The 20,015-nt window shown below is 38.6% G+C and overlaps 2 protein-coding genes across 4 annotated transcripts in view; both read left to right on the top strand.

Annotated features, from left to right (window-relative positions):
- LOC118791388 (ectodysplasin-A-like) overlaps positions 1-13,736 on the top strand; it is a 52,949-nt gene extending 39,213 nt beyond the window's left edge. The window contains exons 3-8 of one of the 3 annotated variants that reach the window (XM_036548736.1): positions 8,511-8,543; positions 8,750-8,935; positions 9,295-9,329; positions 10,535-10,586; positions 11,961-12,082; positions 12,324-13,736. In XM_036548736.1, coding sequence (XP_036404629.1) covers positions 8,511-8,543; positions 8,750-8,935; positions 9,295-9,329; positions 10,535-10,586; positions 11,961-12,082; positions 12,324-12,584 — 689 coding nt within the window. In that variant the 3' untranslated portion in view covers positions 12,585-13,736. Of the gene's footprint in view, positions 1-8,510; positions 8,544-8,749; positions 8,936-9,294; positions 9,330-10,534; positions 10,587-11,951; positions 12,083-12,323 lie in introns of all 3 variants that reach the window. The other 2 variants (XM_036548735.1, XM_036548734.1) reach the window with 2 other exon arrangements.
- Positions 13,737-14,817: 1,081 nt separating this feature from the next.
- LOC118791224 (tumor necrosis factor ligand superfamily member 13B-like) lies at positions 14,818-17,698 on the top strand. The gene is made up of 5 exons (XM_036548520.1): positions 14,818-15,048; positions 15,478-15,568; positions 15,937-16,049; positions 16,193-16,343; positions 17,583-17,698. Exons 1-5 carry the CDS (start codon positions 14,818-14,820, stop codon positions 17,696-17,698), a joined length of 702 nt encoding a protein of 233 aa, XP_036404413.1.
- The last annotated feature ends 2,317 nt before the right edge of the window (positions 17,699-20,015 follow it).

Below are 20,015 nucleotides of genomic sequence, written 5' to 3'. Positions count from 1 at the left end.
ACTGAATTCTCCAGCTGTAATGCTGGAACCAGAATTCTTTCCTCGTGATAACCAGCTGCACATTTCATTTCTCTGCATTTCTGATGGATGGCAAGGGGAAAACAATCCTGTCACAGATCACAAACACAAAAGATTGTGAAAGAGGTGCGGTGTCTGAATATGTTAAAGAAGTCCTGGCTCAAGGAAAATGCACCAGGGCTTGTGCTTGCCAGATCGAAATGCCAGCCTTGTCTTTGGCGGAAAAAAGAAAGGGAGAAAGTAAGCCACCACCACATGAATGGGCTTCAGGCAACTACAACAGAGAGATTAAAAGTTTCTCTGCATCAACACACAGGATTATGAAAACTGGAACATCACCGCAAATAAATATGCATAAAGCCTTAACGAAGTTGTGAGCTTAAGAGCATAATTCAGAATGCAGAGGGCTTTACAGTGGTGTCTTCAGTTAGCATTCATGCCTCTACACAGACATAGGATCGGTTCCAGTGTATCAGCACGTAGTAGTGGATTAGATGAGAGCGTTATTTTATCCTTTGGCATCACACATGTAATAACTGTGACAGCCATGCGCAGAAACATGAAACATTATGAAGAAACTGGTGTGGACTGAAGACAAAAAAAAAAGATACAGCAGTTTTCAGAATTCAGATGCTAATCTTATGCAGCGGTTTATTGTTATAAAACATATTTTAGATTTCTGTTTCAAATCAATTTAAAACTGATTATATTGAATTTTGTTCCTGATATTTTATAAAGCTTGACAGTCATTACCCAATTTCAATAAACATCAGATTTGTCTGAAAAAAGGAAAGCAGTTCACTTACAAATGAAGAACCACTCACACGTAACCACAGTGTCCATAGTAAGACACTGTTACTCATGCATAGGCATCAGTTTACACATATTGGGCATTACGTGTTGGCCGGCTTTGCCCTAAAGTCAGGTGGTACTTGTGTTATTATAGCAGAAAAGTGGTTATCTTATATAACTTGAATAATTAAAATGAACTTTTGATGTCTTGAAACTGTTTCTGAAATTTTCCTGAATCAGTTTACATTACATTTATATTTGGTCGTTATGCAGGTGTGCTTATTTCGAGCCATTTATAGGTTAATGTAGAAGGCGACAACATAAAATGAGCCAAATTTTTAAGCAATCACAAAGTTCACCAGTAGGCAAGAGCCTGTAGCCTTACAGATACTGGTGCAAGGACAGGAATGCTAAAATGCAGTTATAGGAGCCGGACTAAGATGAATAGCCTGTACCCCCACTGTGTCAAAATTCAGATCAGTATTCACTTAACAGCTCAATCAAAGCTAATTACTTTGGCTCAGTTGGAACAACAGTCCTCATGCATAGTGGGTGCCCAATACTAGTGTGTGAAATGGTTCTTGTTATACTGATTTGAAAGAGGGATTCAGTGTGGTAGACTGTTAGCATATTAGCCAGTTTTGCTCCTTGAGTTTTGCCAAGTGCACACCCACAAAGAAGGCACCTGTGGCAAACTGGCATAGGGACACCTAATCTATTTTGATCTTTAAAGCACCCCAGTTTTAAAAGGCCCAGGAGAACTCCTTGGACTGGAGCTAATTCCCTCTTGTAACAAAACTTATTGAAGGAGGTCTGGGCTCTAATCTTTATTGAAAGGTACAAAATGGTTGTAATTTTCACCATCTTGTCAGACAAAGAGAGGGATTAAGAGGTCAGTGTTGTAAGTATTTTTACAGGGAGGAGTCTGGGGCGTGCTGTAACACAAACTGCTCCCTCAGGCACTCTTGTAACAGGCTGTGTGCAGGGCCCTAAAATATTCGCATCACTGAATTCATAACATGCCTTCAGACCTCTGAGTTACCATCTGTCACCAATATTGACGTATGGATCGAAACTTCAAAGCTTGCTTATCCACCATAGTCAAAATCCTAAATTTGACATTATTATCTAGCCAAATTTGTGCCCCAGATTTTATCTACCCATAATGCAGTTTTCAGCTTTGAGTAATGAACTGAAACAAGTTAAGCAAGTTAAGGTAGATTTTGGAATCTCTGAATTTATGATGTGCGAGATGAAAAGAGTACCATTTGTTCAAATTCATTACAGCTAAGGACAAAGCACTTTGTGGTTAGATTGAATATAGGACTTTATTGCTCTTTTTAGAGGGAAAGGCGGAGGTGGAGGGGCACACTTTAGCTGATTCACTTAATTGTTTCTGTTGTGGCTTTGTAATCATGAATAGCTTTTAGGTCTGTCTGTTACTCGGTACCATAAAAGCAGACCTCTACCTCTCTGCCTTTGAGGTTTGGCTGATCCTGTAAATAGAATTTGTCTAATTTGTCTAAAAGTTGGCTGTTTCCTTGACCTTCTCACAAGGTCCAGAACTGCCACATAAGAAAGAAAAAAAAAAAGCTTGTTGGGCATGGTCATTTTTCTCATATTGGAGAACAGTCAGGGCCAGAGAAGTTTGATTGACCTGTTGGCTTGAAGAAGCGGGTTGTTATTCTTAGTATTTTTTTTATTATTATTTAAGCTGAATATCCGTATCATGTCCTTTGAACAGCCGCCAACATCATTCATATTGACCGCGTGGTTCCCCTGTAAAAAATCTTACCAAATTAGGAAATGACTGGACCAAGTTGCTTTATTTTTTCATTCCTTGGGCTGCACATATCTTAGTAGCTAATGAAAGCTTAAAATAGATGCTGCGTTTCATGTTTTATTTTCTTTCTTTTTACCCCCCTTTCATGTCATTTTTGTTGGCTCTAAATTAAGAGCTGGTCCCATTTGAAATGGGTCCAGAAAGCGCAGAGATCTCAGAGCTGTGGAATGCCTCTTACAGGCCTTCCCACCTGCATCGTGCTGGATGTTCTGCCTTTTTTTCTTTAATAAATGTGGCTATTTTAAACCAAGAGGAGCTTTTTCTGTAGAGTCACAGGGATGGATTACACCCTTCAACTTTCACACGTGGTTGAAACATAAGCTCAGTCATGTTGGATATGGAAAAAAAATAAAACTACAGAAAACTGAGTTCTTGCCTTTCCCCAGCCTGGTGAAGATCTCTTTGATATGAAGAGATTATAGGTTATCTTTCCTTTTTTATATTCATTTTATTTTTTATGGCATCATCCATGTAAGTGATCAGGGATAAGGAAGACAGGGTTCAAGAGTCGGTCTCATGCTGTAGTTCCTTGAGAAAAGCCCACAACCTGGTTTAAACCTGTTTAATTCTGTCCAAGCCATGCTCTGTCACAGGACTTGTTTGAGGCTGTTCTGTAACAGCCTCTCATTACATTCCATTACATTATTGCCATTTAGCAGATTCTCTGTCTTGAGTGATGTACATAAGTTACAGTTTCACATACTATCCATTTATATATTTACAGCTGTACGTATATTTACTGAGTGAATTGTGAGTTAAGCATCTCTCCCAAGGGTACAGCAGCGGGGAATCAAACAAGCAACTTTTTGGTTACCAGCCCTGCTCCTTTAACACTATGCTACACTGCTGCCCCTCTACTGCCTCTAGTTGTGAATGAATTGGCGAGAGGATTCCTCGCTCTGTCTGTTCCTTTGCACACTGTTGTACCAATTTGAAGCATCAGGTAAATTCTTGCAGGTTCCATTGTCTTCTGTGATAGAAGTGTTTTTCTTTGATGAGACCTGTATACAAGATGATTTACATAGGCCATAATATATTTTTTCGATGGCATCCATTCATTATGCTGGGAATTTGCAGAAACAGTTTTGAGCCAATTTGTGACAGCACTGCTGCACGTGGGTTGTTGAACCTACAACCATCTGGTTTCAAAATCAGCTCTTTAAACACTCTGCAGTGCTGCTACACAATGGCAAAATTTTAGATCAGTGGAACAAAACCACAGAGGAAGCAAAAAAAAAAAAAACACTCATTGCTTGTAATTGTCCCCAGAGTCACTTCTATTAAGCCTTCAATAATACAATGCACTTTTAAACTGTGTGGCAAACTCACTCTCCAGCTGTATTAGTTGTAAACACTTTTCCAGTGGTTTTAAACATATTAGTTCTAATGCTACAATAATTGTGGCTTTACATTGGACTAGCAGCTAGACTGTTGCTGTTTTTCCTCATATCTTCCACACACTGTGGTAGAACTGCATGGGCACCTGTGCATGGTGTACCCATGTTAAATGAATGCAGGGAAATAAAACATGAGTTACTAGGTTATGGACGGTAAGTTGTTGCCTGTTTATTACCATGTCATTGGCTCATTGGTGTCAGTGGCCCATAACGTATTGAATTGTGTTTTTGATCAAGTGCAGGAGAGTTGTGAAAGCTGGTACACTGGCACAGCAAATATGAGTAGTAATGCTCAGTCTTGCTGCCTCCTCTGTGCAAGCTGTATATACACTGTAAATGGGAGGATGGCCTCTAGAAAATAAAGGAAAGATGGAAACATCAAAGTGTTCTGTTACGATGAGTTGCGGTAAACTCATGTTCAAAGTCCTCTTACAAAGCACAACCAGAGGAGCTGGATTGATTGCTGAAGGGGTTCCTTTTTCAAATACCGCCTGCCATGTGTAATGCTCCAAAGTTACGTGAGCTTCTCATCAAACAAATGAATTCTGGGAATGAGAACACTTGCAGAAATAAATATGCCATTCCAGCAACATGGACACCTGCTGGGAATATTTTCACCAAAGCAGTGCTGATTGTAATTGAGCCAAGATGGGCTTAGAGGCAGTGAAACTGAGACAGACCGCTCATACGTGGTCTTTAAATTAGAGCATTAGGCACTGATTAAAGTACTGAATTAATGTTTGAGGTATGCTACCCCAATTCCTCATCGGACAGTTTGCTGTAGCTGTTCATTCTTTTACAGTATTTTAAGGAATGTCACGTTAATGTCAAATTTGCTGTTGTCATAAAACAAAGGGATTTTTCATCAGTTAATTTAGACATAACTTAAACAGTGTTCATTTTATCAATCGATGAAGCAGACTCTTTTTCAGTAAATTACAGATGCTTGCTTTCACCTCTGTACACTCTTGGGAGATTGGTCAGAATAAATAAATATTTTTGTGTCTCATCACCTCTTGTCAAAGTTTTATGGAAATCGCTAGCATAGTTCTGCTTCATGACTTTGAAAAAGAGACCCCCACACTATCAGACAAAGAACTTGTTACTGAAGAATTTGCCAGAATGTAATTTCTCTTTCATGTCAGTTGCACTTTGCCTTCATAAATATGCAATTTGCCTTGCAAGCTTTTTTACAACAGATGTGTTTTTGTAGTACGCGTTGTGAAAATGTGTTTTCAATTTTAAAGTTGTCTTTGATGCTAATTTGTTCCATTCATTAACCAGTTCTTCCACATTTGTTTTTCGTTTTTTTTTTTTTAATTCATTCTATTTGCAGATAGAAGTGCGATTTGTTGAGAAATCAGCTGGTCAAGGGGTGTCAAGCCGTTTTAACATAGTGTGGTATTTATCACCCCTTTTTCACCCTCTAAATTTCCAGAGATCACGTGCATGTGTCACAGATACTCCATAACAAGAACAAACTGATTTATAAATTGTGGTAGGGACTGTCTTTAAGTTCATATACAATGACCATGGGGCATGGAGACCCTTGCTATCAGTGTGAACACACACAGCTAGCACCTTCTCAGTAATTAAGGTATGACACCATTTTCATTAGTGGAAGTAAAAGAATGTCCAGTGCTCTGAATGAGACCGTCGAATTATAGAAATGTCTTGTGAAATTGAAGTGTTTATCATTGCGAGGACATGATCAGCGTGATCAGATACCTTTAGCCAGAAGACTGTCAGCTCTGCATTCTTTCTGCCTGCCGTGCGTACATGTCTAGGGGGTTTGAGTTGGGAACAGGCAGTTCCCCTGCTGTCCAGAGTGGTGTGATGTTCTGCTTTTGGCCACACCCCTTAACTTCATGAACATTCATGAAGAGTCAGTCAGAACACTTCCATCTGCAGTAACGGCAGAGATCTGTTTAGTCAATAGAATACCTGTGGCACGATCGACTCGTTAGTTGATTGTAAAGAACACCATTTCTGAGTCAAATAAAGCACGGATCATTTTTAAATGACTCACAGTACTGACTTTTATGGTATTTAAACTTTTTTAGGTACAGGATGCAGAGCTGTTTAAGGTTACTGGAAAGCCATGTTGACTTAGTTTATATGCAAATCTTGAGTTAAATGGGATTGTGTTTACTTTGATTGTTTTGCATTTTGATTGCTGAAATGATAAAGGATTAGTTTGACAAGACAAATTAGTATGATAAGACAAATATTCATTGGGGAAAGGAAACTGAGCACTGGGTACAGTAACATTGTTGTTGACTCCAGCCTGTGCTCTTACTCACATGTAAATGGACAAAAGGAAATAATAGATTTAATGAGGGCACCCAAGCATACAGTGTGCTGTCATGGGACACACTGCTACTGTAAAAAAAAATAAAGGACCTTGTCACTCTGTTCTTTAAATGACAGATTACTTGTGTTCTTGTTGAAGCCTTGTTTATATGCTCTCAACTATATTAGGGATTACAGCTATACATTATTGTGTACAAATTGAACATTGTGGGGGTTCACAAATATACACTTACTCTACTGTTAGTTATATGTGATATGCTTTGTCACGGAATTAAAAAGGTATTATATGGGAGGGAAGCAAAGTTTGGCAATGGTGTTTAGAGACCCAGAAAGAAAATGGGATTATGTTTTTAAAGAGGAAAAACAGATCACCAGTTGCTGCAATCTGATTTGGCACAGGAAGAGGCTGGAAGATTTGAATATTCCATCTGAAATGTAAATATTGTTGAAACGATAAAAATACCCATACTTAAAAAAACACCATTGATCAATGTTGTTTTCTGAGAAAAACAAAAAAATATGTTTTCATTAGCTGTTTCAACGTGTCTGAAGACATGTACAGAATGTGTAGAGCGATTGTCACGGTGTGCCATGCCAATCAAGAGATTACAGCTGCATGCTGGGACAAGAAATGGCGTTACTGACCTCCAGGCTGTTATTCCTCAACACACTTTATACAGCCCATATTGTCATAGTAGCAGTGATTGTTTATAGCATTGCTTAAATGCAAAATGTTTATAACATGTAACCCATATCATGTCAGCCATATATGAAATTTATTCACTATTTACATGGGGCTACTGTAGCACTAATAATTATATAATATTCAGGGCAAAGAGGTCCTCTACTGTGTATTGTGCTGTGTCTTTATAGGCACAGTTTAGAATCTGGTATATGAATTCTCAAAACATTAATTGTGGTGGCGAAAGAGATTTATCAAATTGAACGTAAATGAACAATTAACATTTTTTAATTTTAAATATTTTTCTTATATTCTTAAATTGGTTGTGATTGGTTATAATGAAGTTAAATGGTCACTATAATTTTACAAAAATCCTCCAGATATCCCCTTTCCAAATAAACCAAAACAGCAACAAACTCATAAAATGTAACATAATGTATGCATTGAGAGACAATGAAGACAATAGAAAACCAGATGGGATTTTCCAAAAGTGGGTAAATTATCATTGTGTTCCAGCAGTAGGCCAGTGAGGAATTATTTTCTCATGTACATTATAAATCACATACTCTGTGCAAGGCACAATCTTTTAGTTCACTGAGTACAACCTTATTTTTTGTCATTGTTCTTATTCTAGAACAGTTTACTGTTCCAGCCAAAGGTAAGCCAAACAGTGTGGTCAGAATTTCACTTCAAAGAACACATCAAGCCAAATGGGAATTAGTCATCTGGAATCAATACAAACGTGAACCTCGACTCTTAGATTGTAATGTAGTCCCTCTATTTTTGATCTGCGCTGTTTTGAAAGAATGGCAAGATATTGCGTGAGAAGGCCTTCAGAGAAATCAGAATAACAAAACAGCTAATTAAAAAAGCAAAAATGGAGGCATTTATTGAACAAACAAGCAGCTTGATGAAAAGCCTATGAATTGGCCAGAGACTGGCCAGTACTGGGACTTTGCTCTGCACCATAGGGTTTCATAGAGAGTGTTCCAATGCCATCACTCAGAGTGACTCTTACATTCGCAAAATTGATGACTGATTGAAAGTCTTATCTGATTTTCTATCAGGAAATCAGTGAAATCGAAATAAGTTGTAGGTTTCTTGCACCTCTAGTGGAAGTTCTGTAAAAATACAAGCAGATACATTTTCCCCATTTTTGCACAGTATTGTATGTTGAAGGCTCTGTGTTTGACTCCAGATTAATGTCAAGTTCAGATCTATGTATCATCTAATCTGGAATATTTCTTTTCTTGCTGATTAACTTTGTGTTGCATTACAAATTTGCTAAAGGTGAAGAACAGAACAATGAAAATTAAATGGAAATACATGGGTTCCAGTGGCCATCAGTGGCATCCCAATGAGGGTTTAACAATAGAAGCTTGCTGTCGGAGCTCCGTTCACATTTAACAGAAGGATCAATGTGTCAGAAGTCTGTGTCGTTAAGTCTTTTTTTTTCCCTCCCTAGAGTCAAATGGAAAAAGGAAAGAGAAGAAGAAAGGTAACATTCAGATTCCTGTGCTTAATAACAGTCTAGATATCTAAAACTTCCTGAGGGAATGGGTTGATGTCAGTAAAACCTCTATCTGAACAATCAGTCCATTAAATAATTGCTAATTACAGTATGATTTATCTTTTAATATGTTATTCAGATGGCACAGTGGTAATGTTTCAAGTACTGTTTCTACTTTCATCTGTGGTTCTCAGCCAGAAAAGGACATCCTGGTTCACCTGGCCCTCCAGGACCTCCAGGGCCCCCAGGGCCACAAGGCCCCCCTGGTATACCTGGAATACCTGGTATACCAGGCAGCAATGCGATGGGGCCCACAGGGCCGCCTGGGCCCCCTGGTCCTCCAGGGCCTCAGGGCCCCCCTGGACCCCAAGGACCAGCAGGTAACCCTCCATTACTTCAGCTTCTGTGCTGGTAGTATGCTGGAAAAGAAACCAGATTTTGGTGACAGAAGTTAAGAACTTAAACCAGTAACAGTACAGTTATATGTGTTTTCTCATATGTTTTAGACAGACACATGATAAATGTCCATTTTCCGTGTTGCAGACATTTTCAGCATGGCCCACTGATTTGCATCAGTCTTACAGTTTTGCTTTTGAGACCAAACTCTATTGATTGGTTCACACTAGCCATGTGGGAGCTCCACAGGATTCATTAGGCCTCACTCTCCTATCACTTGTGTTACTGCTTCAGCAGTACTGCATGTAACCAGAATACTGACATCTATTTTTCACTTTTTTAGGTGTCCTTGATAAAGCCAAACTGAGAGAACTCCAGGTAAGTTACAATGATTTCACTTTCACTTGCTTTAGCCCAGGATTTGAATGCTTTTTTCCCCCTGACTATAGCCCTTTTATACCAAGCTGTGAACCAAGTAATTTCCTGGGTTCCCCTCATTTACACAGGACCACCCCAATCCCAGATTTGCCAGAGAGTAGATCAGGAAAGATGCTGCTGTTCACTTTAGCTCTGTGCCTCTCTCAAATTGTATACTTTGCCAGCAAATAAGTGAAATGTCAAGATAACAAAACATTCAAGATAACGTTTTCCAAGTTTTGTTAGGGACGACTTTACATATGCAGTTCCCCCCCTTATTCAGGGATCTTACATTTGAAGATTACATATGCAGACCTTCCTCCTCCCTTTTAAACATCGTGTTCTCCTTGTTGACAAAGTTATCCACGCTAACTTGCTTTGCTAGACTGAGAGCTAGCTATCTTGATAGATTAAAATTTCACGCTCTCAGGGTTTATGGAATGTTGAGGTATTATGACAGTTGCCTTCAAGATACAGCACTGAAATGACATACAGTACAACAGTGACATGTAGAAAATGCAGTAGTCTGAATGTTTTTCAACAGACACTGTTCAGACATTTTTTTTTAATTTTATTCTCTATGTTGGATAATATGATGATGCTAATCTGATTCCAGTTCCCCGCAATCTTGCCTCCCCTAGTTTAGGAAGTGTTGGCTTACTCATTTGAATGGAATTGTGAGAGACTGAGAAAAAGGAGTCTGCAATATCTGCATGGTTTCCATATCGGACCCAGCTCCTGAGTCAGATAGTGTTCCAGGGTACAATAACATGGAAAGACCCAGTTATACCAAAGGCAAACCTAGGAAATTCCAGGACAAACCCATGTTCCCAGGGCAGAGTAAAAGGGATCTTAGTGGCAAAACCCTAAATGTGAATTGAGCTGGCATTCAGATGCTATGTTGTTGCCTCCTTGTCATTTAGAATAGGACATAAGGTGTTTGTGGAGTGAATCTTGCAGTGGTAGTCTGCCTTTGAGGCATTAAAGTTTGATTGGCTTTGATTCTGTGTGACACGTGTAGACTGTATTTTTTTAATTGTACCTCAAAGTTAGAGGGTGTGAGTGCTTTTGGAGTTTTCCATCTTTGTGTATTCATTGACAAGCATTGTAATCATATGCATCGAATGCCATTGTTCACTTCTTTTTGATTGTTCTGTTTTTTGCAGCCTGCCATGGCTCATTTGCAAGGCCAAGAAACAACTATACAAGTCAAGGAAGGTAGGTCTTGAATTATAGAAATGTTTTTACCATCTGTGTGCCCAAATAAATGGAAATAGGGTTATGTGAACCAGGATTAACAGTATTAATATGACGCTAAGCATTTTCAAATGCATATTGTGTGTGGTCCTACAGGTTCAGAGGTATAGAAATGGAACAAAGAACTACACTTAAAAGGAAAACAGTTTAGTTAATGTTATAATAGAAACAAAGTTTTTTTTTTTTTTTTTTTTTTTTTTTTAAATCTTGCCCACTAGACCTCAGACTGTAAGCCATCATTTTGCATGTGTGCATGTATCCTTGGCATGCAAAATATATATAATCCCTTTGTTGTATTGAAATTCTAGTGTAATTTTATTTTAATTTGATATTACATACTATTCATAATCCTTTGATCATGATCTGATTGGTCAGGCACCATGTCATCCTTGATAGCACACAACAGAAGAGGAGGGTTCTTTCACTACCGTAAACAATGCTAAACATTACCATAAAAAAGTTTAAATTCATGCAGAGGTATAATATCCACTGTTGTTTTAAACGTTTACCATCGTCAAAGTAACCAAGGTTGAAGAGGACTTACTTGTGGCCTCCCTTGCTCAGAATGGCCAAACAAGTTCAGAATGTGGCCTCTCTTGATAGCAATTGCTATAGATGAAAACTGTGGAAATGGATAACATGTAAAATTCAATCTAGATAAGCAGATGTGTTAAGGAAATATTGTGTTTGTCATGTATGTATGTGTCAAGTAATGCCATGTGATGGAATTGCATTTTTATCGGCTTCGCAAAATGGAGTTGTGTAGCTCATAGAACATAACTGCATTTCATTCAGAAAGCTAGCCATTACATGTTAGGCAGCCAAATAATTAGATGGTTGCAGTTGTATTTTATCAGTAAACCATTTTTTGCCTCATCAATAACAGCGATATTGTGTGTTTGACATTAAAGTGTTGTAATTTTAATGTGTCGGTCATCCTCATGTTTCACAACATAATCTTATGAATCAATCTTAGTCTGATGTTCAACAAAGTTTACAACAAAGGGAATACAAAATATTGTTTAGTAAAGTGTTAATTCTCTAGCTTTATTTTAGCTGCAGTGCACTTTAAATTTGAGAAGGGAAGGTATTACTTGTTTCCCCTGTGTGTTGCATACAGCATGTTTTATTTGTGATAATAAGGAGAAATGGTATTTTGCTTTTATTCTGTGTTGACATGTTGTTAATGCCATTGCTTAGAAGCAAGTGCACACAGATGTTTATTAGGAAAAAAGAATGTAAAAATCAAACCTTTAACTGCTGCGACCAAGCTCAGCCAAACTTGCCTTGACCCATGTTGAGAAACTGCTCTTTTCTCTCGCTGAGATCTTTCAGAAGGCGTCCTCAAAAACTGGAAAATGATTTCCGTACACCACAAGGTGTTCAAGATGCACTCGCGCTCGGGGGAGCTGGAGGTGCTGGTGGACGGCACCTACTTCATCTATAGTCAGGTAGAAGTGAGTACGGTCTTGGGCCTAACTCCTCTTCCTCAGTCGTATGCCCGTCACCACAAACCCTGACGGGCTGTGTTTGAGAGCAGCAGCCTAGGCCGGCTTTGCCAGTAGTAATGCATTCTCACTGAATGTTTATGTAGATATTTTAATGCTTACATATCCCCCTACTCATTTCTACATGAGAATACAATATAATGTGTCTTTTTCTGCCCTGTCTTTTTGTCTGTCTGTCCTGTGTCGCCAGGTTTACTACCTCAACTTCACTGACATCGCCAGCTACGAGGTGATGGTGGACAAAACGCCCTTTCTACGCTGCACGCGCAGCATTGAGACAGGCCAGCGCAAGTTCAATACCTGCTACACCGGCGCCGTGTGCCTGCTCCGCGCCCACCAGAGGATCTCCATCAAGATGGTGTATGAGGACACCTCCATCAGCATGACCAACCACACCACCTTCCTGGGGAGTATACGGCTAGGCGACGCCCCGCTTCCTGGCCACTCCTAAATCCCATCCACGCTGTTGCCCCCACTCCTGAGTCACGCTCGCGCTACTTCCTTCCCCTCTTAGCCTCTCCTGTGACCCATTCGCACTATCGCCCTGCCTCCTGAATATCCTCCATTTACTTCATGACAGTATGTGGTCCTAGGGTTTCTTCTTCCTTATGTGGGTGGGGATTATTGGTCCATACTGTAGAATTTAGGCATGGTTTTCAAGTCGTTTCCATCCCAGAATCAAGATGTTTTATTGCAGATGCAAGATTTATGAAACTGTCCTGTACTGCAATTTTGTTTGTGTATGGTGTGACCAGAGCCACCAACCAGAAGTTTTGAACTGTTGGGGGCACTTCTGTGGAATGTTTTATTATGAAGAAAAGGCTGACTCTCATGTTTTAAAGCTAGATTGTAACAGACTAAATGAAAAGAGTGTTTGGGAGAAAAGGGTCTATTGAATTTAATGTCTCGTTTATAAGGTAACAGTACCACAAATCTCACCTGGTATCTGTTCCATACAGAATCTCAGTTTTAGACCCACTGCAAACTGACCAAGACTGCAAGCAGTAGCTTGACCCATCATCTAAGTATGGTTGAGAGGATATCGATGTCAGACATTTCTTGATTTGATCCTGTTCCTTTAACTGGCTCTACGATGTCATGGATGCATGAATCAATACTAATCGAGTCAATCCAGTACTGAAGGAGAATGGATAGTGTTTGAATTCATAAGGCTTGTGTAACACTCGATGTTAGCCCATTTTTGACAGATTATAGTGTTCCTTTGGTTGTAGGCATTTTAGATGTATATTTGTTCATCACTGAAGAAATGTCATTTTTTGCTGCCTGTTGTGAATGATACGCATTTTATTTTTCAAAAACACGTATATAATTTGTATCTGATGTTTATGACAATATGTATGGTATAGTCAATACATGTATATCACTTGTTGAAGTGATTTTTAAAAATGGCTTCCAGATTGCCCAGCAGTATTCACAAGTATGTTTGTCAGTCTCATAAATGGTGAGCCTTGTGATATAGTTTGTAATAATGAGGTTTCCCCTGGGTTCACATGCAGAACAAATTCCAAATTTCAGTTTGAAAGGAACAATAAAGGAATACAATGATGTAAGAATAATAAGCATAGTTTATTTTTTTACTTTTACAAAGTTTTCTAACTCCTTTGAGTTCATTTGAATTGTGTAGTAAATCACGATAGAAATTTCTTTTATTATCCTTTGTGGAATATACTGTACATTTGTATACTGTATTGTGGTTGTACATATGTATATAACATAGAATGTACGTTTTTTTGTAAATTGACTATTTCTCTATTCATGCAATTAAAGCCTTTTTCAGCCATGTACCTTTTGTTTGCCAATTTAAGGGTTAAATGTATTTGTTTTTTCATTAGTTTCTCTATCTGCTGAACTGAGTTGTGTGTAAGAAATGAATAATAGATGTTTTCGGTTCATTACATAAAATGAAGGACAGATTAAATTTATTTGACAGATGAGGCCTAATGCATGACATCCTCCATTTGCTTTTCAGAGATTTGGCCAATAGCCAGTGCAGTCTGAAGAAAAAAGCAGGGAATATTTGATTCTGTATGCACACTTGTGACAAGATATTACTAAAATAAAACGAGTGTTGAATAGAGTTACATGTTTGTTTTTAAAGATTTTGTTGAAAATGAAATTGTTCCCAGGAAATGCATCAGTCGAAAAGCTGTTCTATATTTAGTCAGTAGATGGCAACTGTGTCCCTTCCTGGTGTTGCTGCGTCACACATAACCAGCCAAATTGTAAGGGTCTGTGAATTTGAAACAGAATTAGAAACATCTTTGCTTCAGTTCTTTTATAGGAAAAAGTAAAAAAAAAAATGTTGTGGCTGCAGTTTGACTGACTTTTGTGCAGTTAAACCGAGACCTTAAAATTGTTCTGTAAGTGATCTGACCATTCATTAATGTGAGTTTAAACTGGGAGAAATCTCTCCTTTTTGAACATGCCAAATCATTTCCTACTTGGGATGGCATTGCAAGCTTAGCTGTACCCTTAACACATCAAAAGTTCAGTCATATGTGCAAATGCTACAGAGGCTGTTGTGAAGTCACCCTAAGATAACTTCCTCATTTTCATTTCTATTTATAAAATTGAACATGCATACTGTGGTTTCCTGTAAACCATGTAATGGCAAGTCAGTCCTGTAAATGGCATCTGTATGTCTAACTCTAATTTGATTGAGCATGTCTGGGTGGATTTCTACAAAGAATTCCTTCTCCAGGAGCCAAATTATTAGCTCTTATAGTTTTTCAAGTTTAGTGACATTTGTGGCTTTTTGCCTTAGCCTCATACTGATGTATGAAATCAGTGTGTTACGAGATGATCTGGAAAAACTGAAAGGGGAAATTTTGCTTCACTTGAGCCAATCAACGTCAACGGATTACAAAAACGGACACGTTTCTGAGATATGGGAGGTATGTCAGTAAGGTATCTTACTAACTGTAGCTTCTGTTCTCTACAGTCATACTTTTATTTCATTTTGCTCCCTTATGTAAGGGTGGTGGTGTGCACTGGAAAGTCATTTTTGTATGTCAATGTTTTCATTTAGAAATTAAGGTCAAGTTCTTCCTCTACGCTGAATCATGTGAAAACCGAGAAAGGTCATAAAAATCCTCTGAAGACTTCCTTCTCGAGAACGAAGCGAGAGCAAAGTCGCCACATGGGTAAGTGCCAGTTTCTCAGGTTCTTAGGAGATTATGGGTCACTGACCTCAAAGTCGGAGTCAGTGAACATGTGACACTTGTATCTACGCTCACAGTGACATTTCTTACATGATCACATGACTGCATAGCCTACCATGGTGTGCTTGCCAAAAAATATTTACAATACTTAAAACACATAAGGCTGATATTTGCTGCCACATCCTTCTGTTAACAGTGCAGCAGTCATTTCTGCAGTTGGCTGCCACAGCCAATGAAAATCCAGTCTTGAGAGGTAAGTGTATGCTACTTTGACTAATATTTTACTGAGAAGCCATGCCAGGCAGTGTTGGTGCGGAACAACAATTGAAATAAATAGATGTTTGGCTGCAATTAAGCAGACATACTAACACTGGCGTAGTTAAATTTTACTGGCTAATCAGTAGGCTCTCTGAGGTGAATACAGTACCACAGTTTTACCACTAGATGGTGGAAGGCACAAATAAGGGGATCCCTAAACAATGTCTGCTCTGTTGTTGTTTCTCATTGTACTTCATTCCTTCCTGCTGCAAAATATGACCAAGATAAATATGTAAACTTAACCATGCATGACTTGTTCACTTTCATTCTGACGCGTATGTATTTCCTTGACTTTGCAAACAGGCAATGTGACAACTATTCCTTGGACTGTTGCCATTCAGCACGGGGCAGCCGTATCATCAAATGACAACAAAATAATTATACAAGAAGACAGCTATTATGTGGTATTCGGGCAGGTACCAGAACTGCTGTTTGCACTTGCATTATAATTAAAAATCTTTGTACATGAAACTAGCTCAATACACTTCACGAGTATGTATGACCAGGTACCTCACTGCTGTCTTGTTACCAGCCTTTTTTTTATTAAAATGCACACCAGGTTTTATTCCACAACTCTGGGGTAATTATGGGCCACTTGATCCGGAGACGCAAGTCCAACGTGTCTGGGACAGAGCAGAGATTCACTGATTTGCTGCGCTGCCTGCAGGAAATGCCCCAGAACAACTGTGTGAACTCCTGCTACACTGCAGGTGAGCCCTTCCCTACTCAGTCCCCATGACCTCTGACCCTGTAACCTCTAAGGTTTCACAAAGTCTGAGTATCACACCAGATAAACTGTTAAAACAGGTAAATTTCAGCATTTACTCCTAAGCCCTCAGTAAGGGATCTTAATGTGTTGCACAATTTCAACAAACAGATCCAGGAATCTTAATTTTGGAACATAGATTGAAATCTTTGTTAATTGGGCAATGCTTGCCTCACCCATTGCAGTGAATGGCTACAGTATGTGTCTCGCATAGCATGAGGTAGTTTGTCCCTATCATCCGGTCAAAGCCAATTCATTCTGCTCCTTTGGGCTCTCATTTTTTGTTGGCAGATGACACAGTAGATATCAAACCTGGGCTGTAGGCTACTTGAGAGCAGAAATGAATTGTATTTGCAACATTTGAGAATGCTTTACATTAAAATGAGCCCAAATGGGAATGTAACTGTATTGTTATTTTTAGTCTTGGAAACCCCTCTTCATCAGTGCTTAAATTCACATCTACAGGCTTTTTATTTTTATGTATTATTTTTTTTCTTCCTTTTCTGTCATTTCTGGGAATGGATAATCTCATCATCCTTTGGATTTTCTGTGGCACTATGTAGCAGTGCAGAAAGTCAATAAAGAGCAGCACTGCCAATCCATGGTTGGGAAGCTGGTAATTTATTGTTTATGGGATGTTTGAGGTGGTTTCTCCAATGTTGTTTCTGTGCTCCCTTACACAAAATAACCACTGGTTTCATCTTAGTCATGGGCTTATATTGTCTGATTTGGGGCAACATAATCACAGTAGCTTCAGATTGGAACAGCCCTTAACATCGTGTCTTTTAAGCAAATTGCAAACCAGTTTCAACAACAGACAGATTTTTCAGTGTTAAGCAAAGAGCTATAAATCTTCTCTTCACCCAGGCAGGAAAGCTGTGAAATGGTTTCCTCTTAGCAGACAGAGGTGGTATGTACAGATCATGATAAGAAGATCGTTTATATAGCCACCTGACCACACTGACAAATTTGGTATACAGAAAGTATTTGCCTTGTCATTGTCATTGTCTAATGCATAGCCATTAGACAATGACAAGAGTAAATTGTGTATTAAGACTTTGTTATTCACAGAGATGGCATATTTACAGACTTTGTTATATGGTATATCACATTTGCTCCTATCCCCTTTGTTGTATGTGTGTGTGCTTGCAGTGTACTCAAACCTGTTTCTGTCATCTGCAAGGCATCGTGAAGCTAGAACAGGACGATGAGCTGGAGCTGGTGATCCCAGACCGCCCCCAGGCTCAGGTCGCCATGGACGCAGACTCCACCTTCTTTGGAATTATACAGCTCCATTGAGCACAGCAAGAAGAGGAGGATGCGTATCTCATCGTCCTGCGTCCTGTCCTGCGAGTCACACCTAATAAGGGTTCCGTTGATCTCCAGTGCAAAGTTTCTTTAGGCATTTCTTGATGTCTGTGTAAATACAATATGTCTGTAAATTATTATTTATTCATCTAAGGCCTTAACTCGTATACTATCTGTTCGTAAAGGTGGATATTTGGTGAAGCAATCCAGGTTGAGTGCTCGAGGGTACTACACAGCTTCTTACCCTCTACTCTATTTTGATAGCAAGATCATTCGAAATGATAAAAATAAAGGCCTGCATGTTTCTGGGAATTTTATTCCTAGCTTGAGTCTGACCATGCAACAAAAGTAAGGTAGGCTATTACACAGTGCAGTACCATGGGCCCCATCCAAGCCCAGTCAATGCTGTGTGTTTCAGAGTGAGTAATGGCTATTTTTCCAGCTAGTGTCTTCATCTGTAACATTTTATGTAAATTATGTTTGAGAATGGTTTAAAATTTAGAGTTATAGGGAAATTGAGGGATTTTTGAAAAAAGCATTTTGAGAAAAGACATGACGTGTTTTTCGAATCCAACGTATAAGTAAAGATGATTTAAAAGATGAACATGTTTGTGTATGTCTATGAAATATAGTTTGTGTCATGCAGACTTTGTGTATGAAAATATCCTCACTTCTATCAACAGACAGCTGCGGTGGAGGAGAAAAACAAATATTTACTGGAGACCATGGGATTGTTTGGAAATTCTGCTCCAAATGTAGACCCGTGGCCCTATTGTGACAGCATCTCCTAAACATTAAAAATGTGGAGTGTATTTTTAGGGCACTGTTTTTGTTCCATCAGAAGTTGAGAGTTTGAAAAACGCATATTCTGTATTTTATTTTTATTATTTTTTTAATGAAACATGAAAATAACATTGTAGCATTTTGTCTTGTACTTGAATCCATGCTTCAGAATGTCCTGCATCCATAAGGAAACTCACCTTGCTGCCAGTCAGTCACTATGGGTATTTTATGCATTTCATGCATAAAAATGCATTTCATGACCAGATAAGCAAGTTTAAATAGACAGCCATATGTAATCATTTGGAGACATCCAATACTTTGCATTAGATGACTCGCAGCAGAGTCACTCAGTTGACAGTGATAACTCTTACTAGCAGAGTTGGAGGCAATTCCATTTTGATTCAGGGAATAAACTGAAATTAATTGAAAACCACCCATCATTTTCTGTGGAGATATTTCAAATAATGAACTGAATTTCAGTTGATTTCTTGAACTGCCAGTATTGAAAAGCAACTGAACCCATCTCTGCTTACCAGCTCCTAGTAACCCAGTAAGTTCCCTATCTGAACAAGTGTTTCTCCATTTGGTATTGGCAGACATTTCATGTAAAGCATTATTGTAGCCCTAGTTCTCATATTATCCCTTGTAGGTTAATCGTACTGTTAACATAATTATATGCATTTGGAAATCAGGAAAGCAGCTGCTTTTTCTTGCAGGTAGAATCTAATACATCAAGGTTGGAATGGTTGGATATATATCCAGCTTTACTTCCCAATGCTAGCCAAGAGGGTCCTGAAGTATTTTCATTCAATATTATAATAGGCTCATGACTTTCAAATGTAGCTAACTTGCAAAGAGGTAAGCCATATGTAATAAAGCAAACGAATATGTTGATATTAATGTTGGAAAGCTGATGAGAGACTGGATGTGTTTCAACAAATAGGTATGAGATGTTGGTTATTTAAGGCCTTTCAAGAACAGAAGTGTGTCAGTTTCATATCCAGGAACAGTCTTTGTGGAAGTTGTTGTTTTTGCGTTTAAGGATGTGGTCAGAAAGGTTGTTGATTCAGAGAAAAACATGTCCCTGTTGAGGACATAAACTATAAATAGGTGGTATGACATATTACTCAATACGATGTACGATATGTCAAGTTTTTTGTAGGTTCACCTACCATTGAGGAAAGAGTAATCCAGACCTCAAAGTTGAACTCAATTGAACTCATATTTTCTTAGCTGTTTCAACACAGACACAAACAAAATTTTCTGTCAAGTCTGGTTTGTTCTGAAGGGAGGATTTTTCCCAATAAATGTATATACATATATAGTAGTTTTCAGCTACCAACACCAGCACTAAACTATAAAGCTAACAACAGTTGTTATACACCAATATATACACTATTATGGCAGTGGCTAGCTGGTGTGATCCTTTTGCTCATACTACATATAAAATGTGTGCCTTAGGTATTTTGTAACAGTATCTTACTGGTTAGCTATGCAGGTAAGAAGTTACATGGTTGGCTAACGT

The sequence above is a fragment of the Megalops cyprinoides genome, chromosome 16 (genome assembly GCF_013368585.1).
Source record: "Megalops cyprinoides isolate fMegCyp1 chromosome 16, fMegCyp1.pri, whole genome shotgun sequence".
Taxonomy (NCBI): Eukaryota; Metazoa; Chordata; class Actinopteri; order Elopiformes; family Megalopidae; genus Megalops; species Megalops cyprinoides.
This window is presented reverse-complemented; position numbering and strand designations above follow the sequence as displayed.

Coding starts and splice junctions, on each gene's coding strand:
- LOC118791224 (XM_036548520.1), top strand. CDS start 14,818: ATGTCTGGGTGGATTTCTACAAAGAATTCCTTCTCCAGGAGCCAAATT. Junction 15,569..15,936: donor TGAAAATCCAGTCTTGAGAG/GTAAGTGTATGC, acceptor CTTTGCAAACAG/GCAATGTGACAACTATTCCT. Junction 16,344..17,582: donor GAACTCCTGCTACACTGCAG/GTGAGCCCTTCC, acceptor GTCATCTGCAAG/GCATCGTGAAGCTAGAACAG.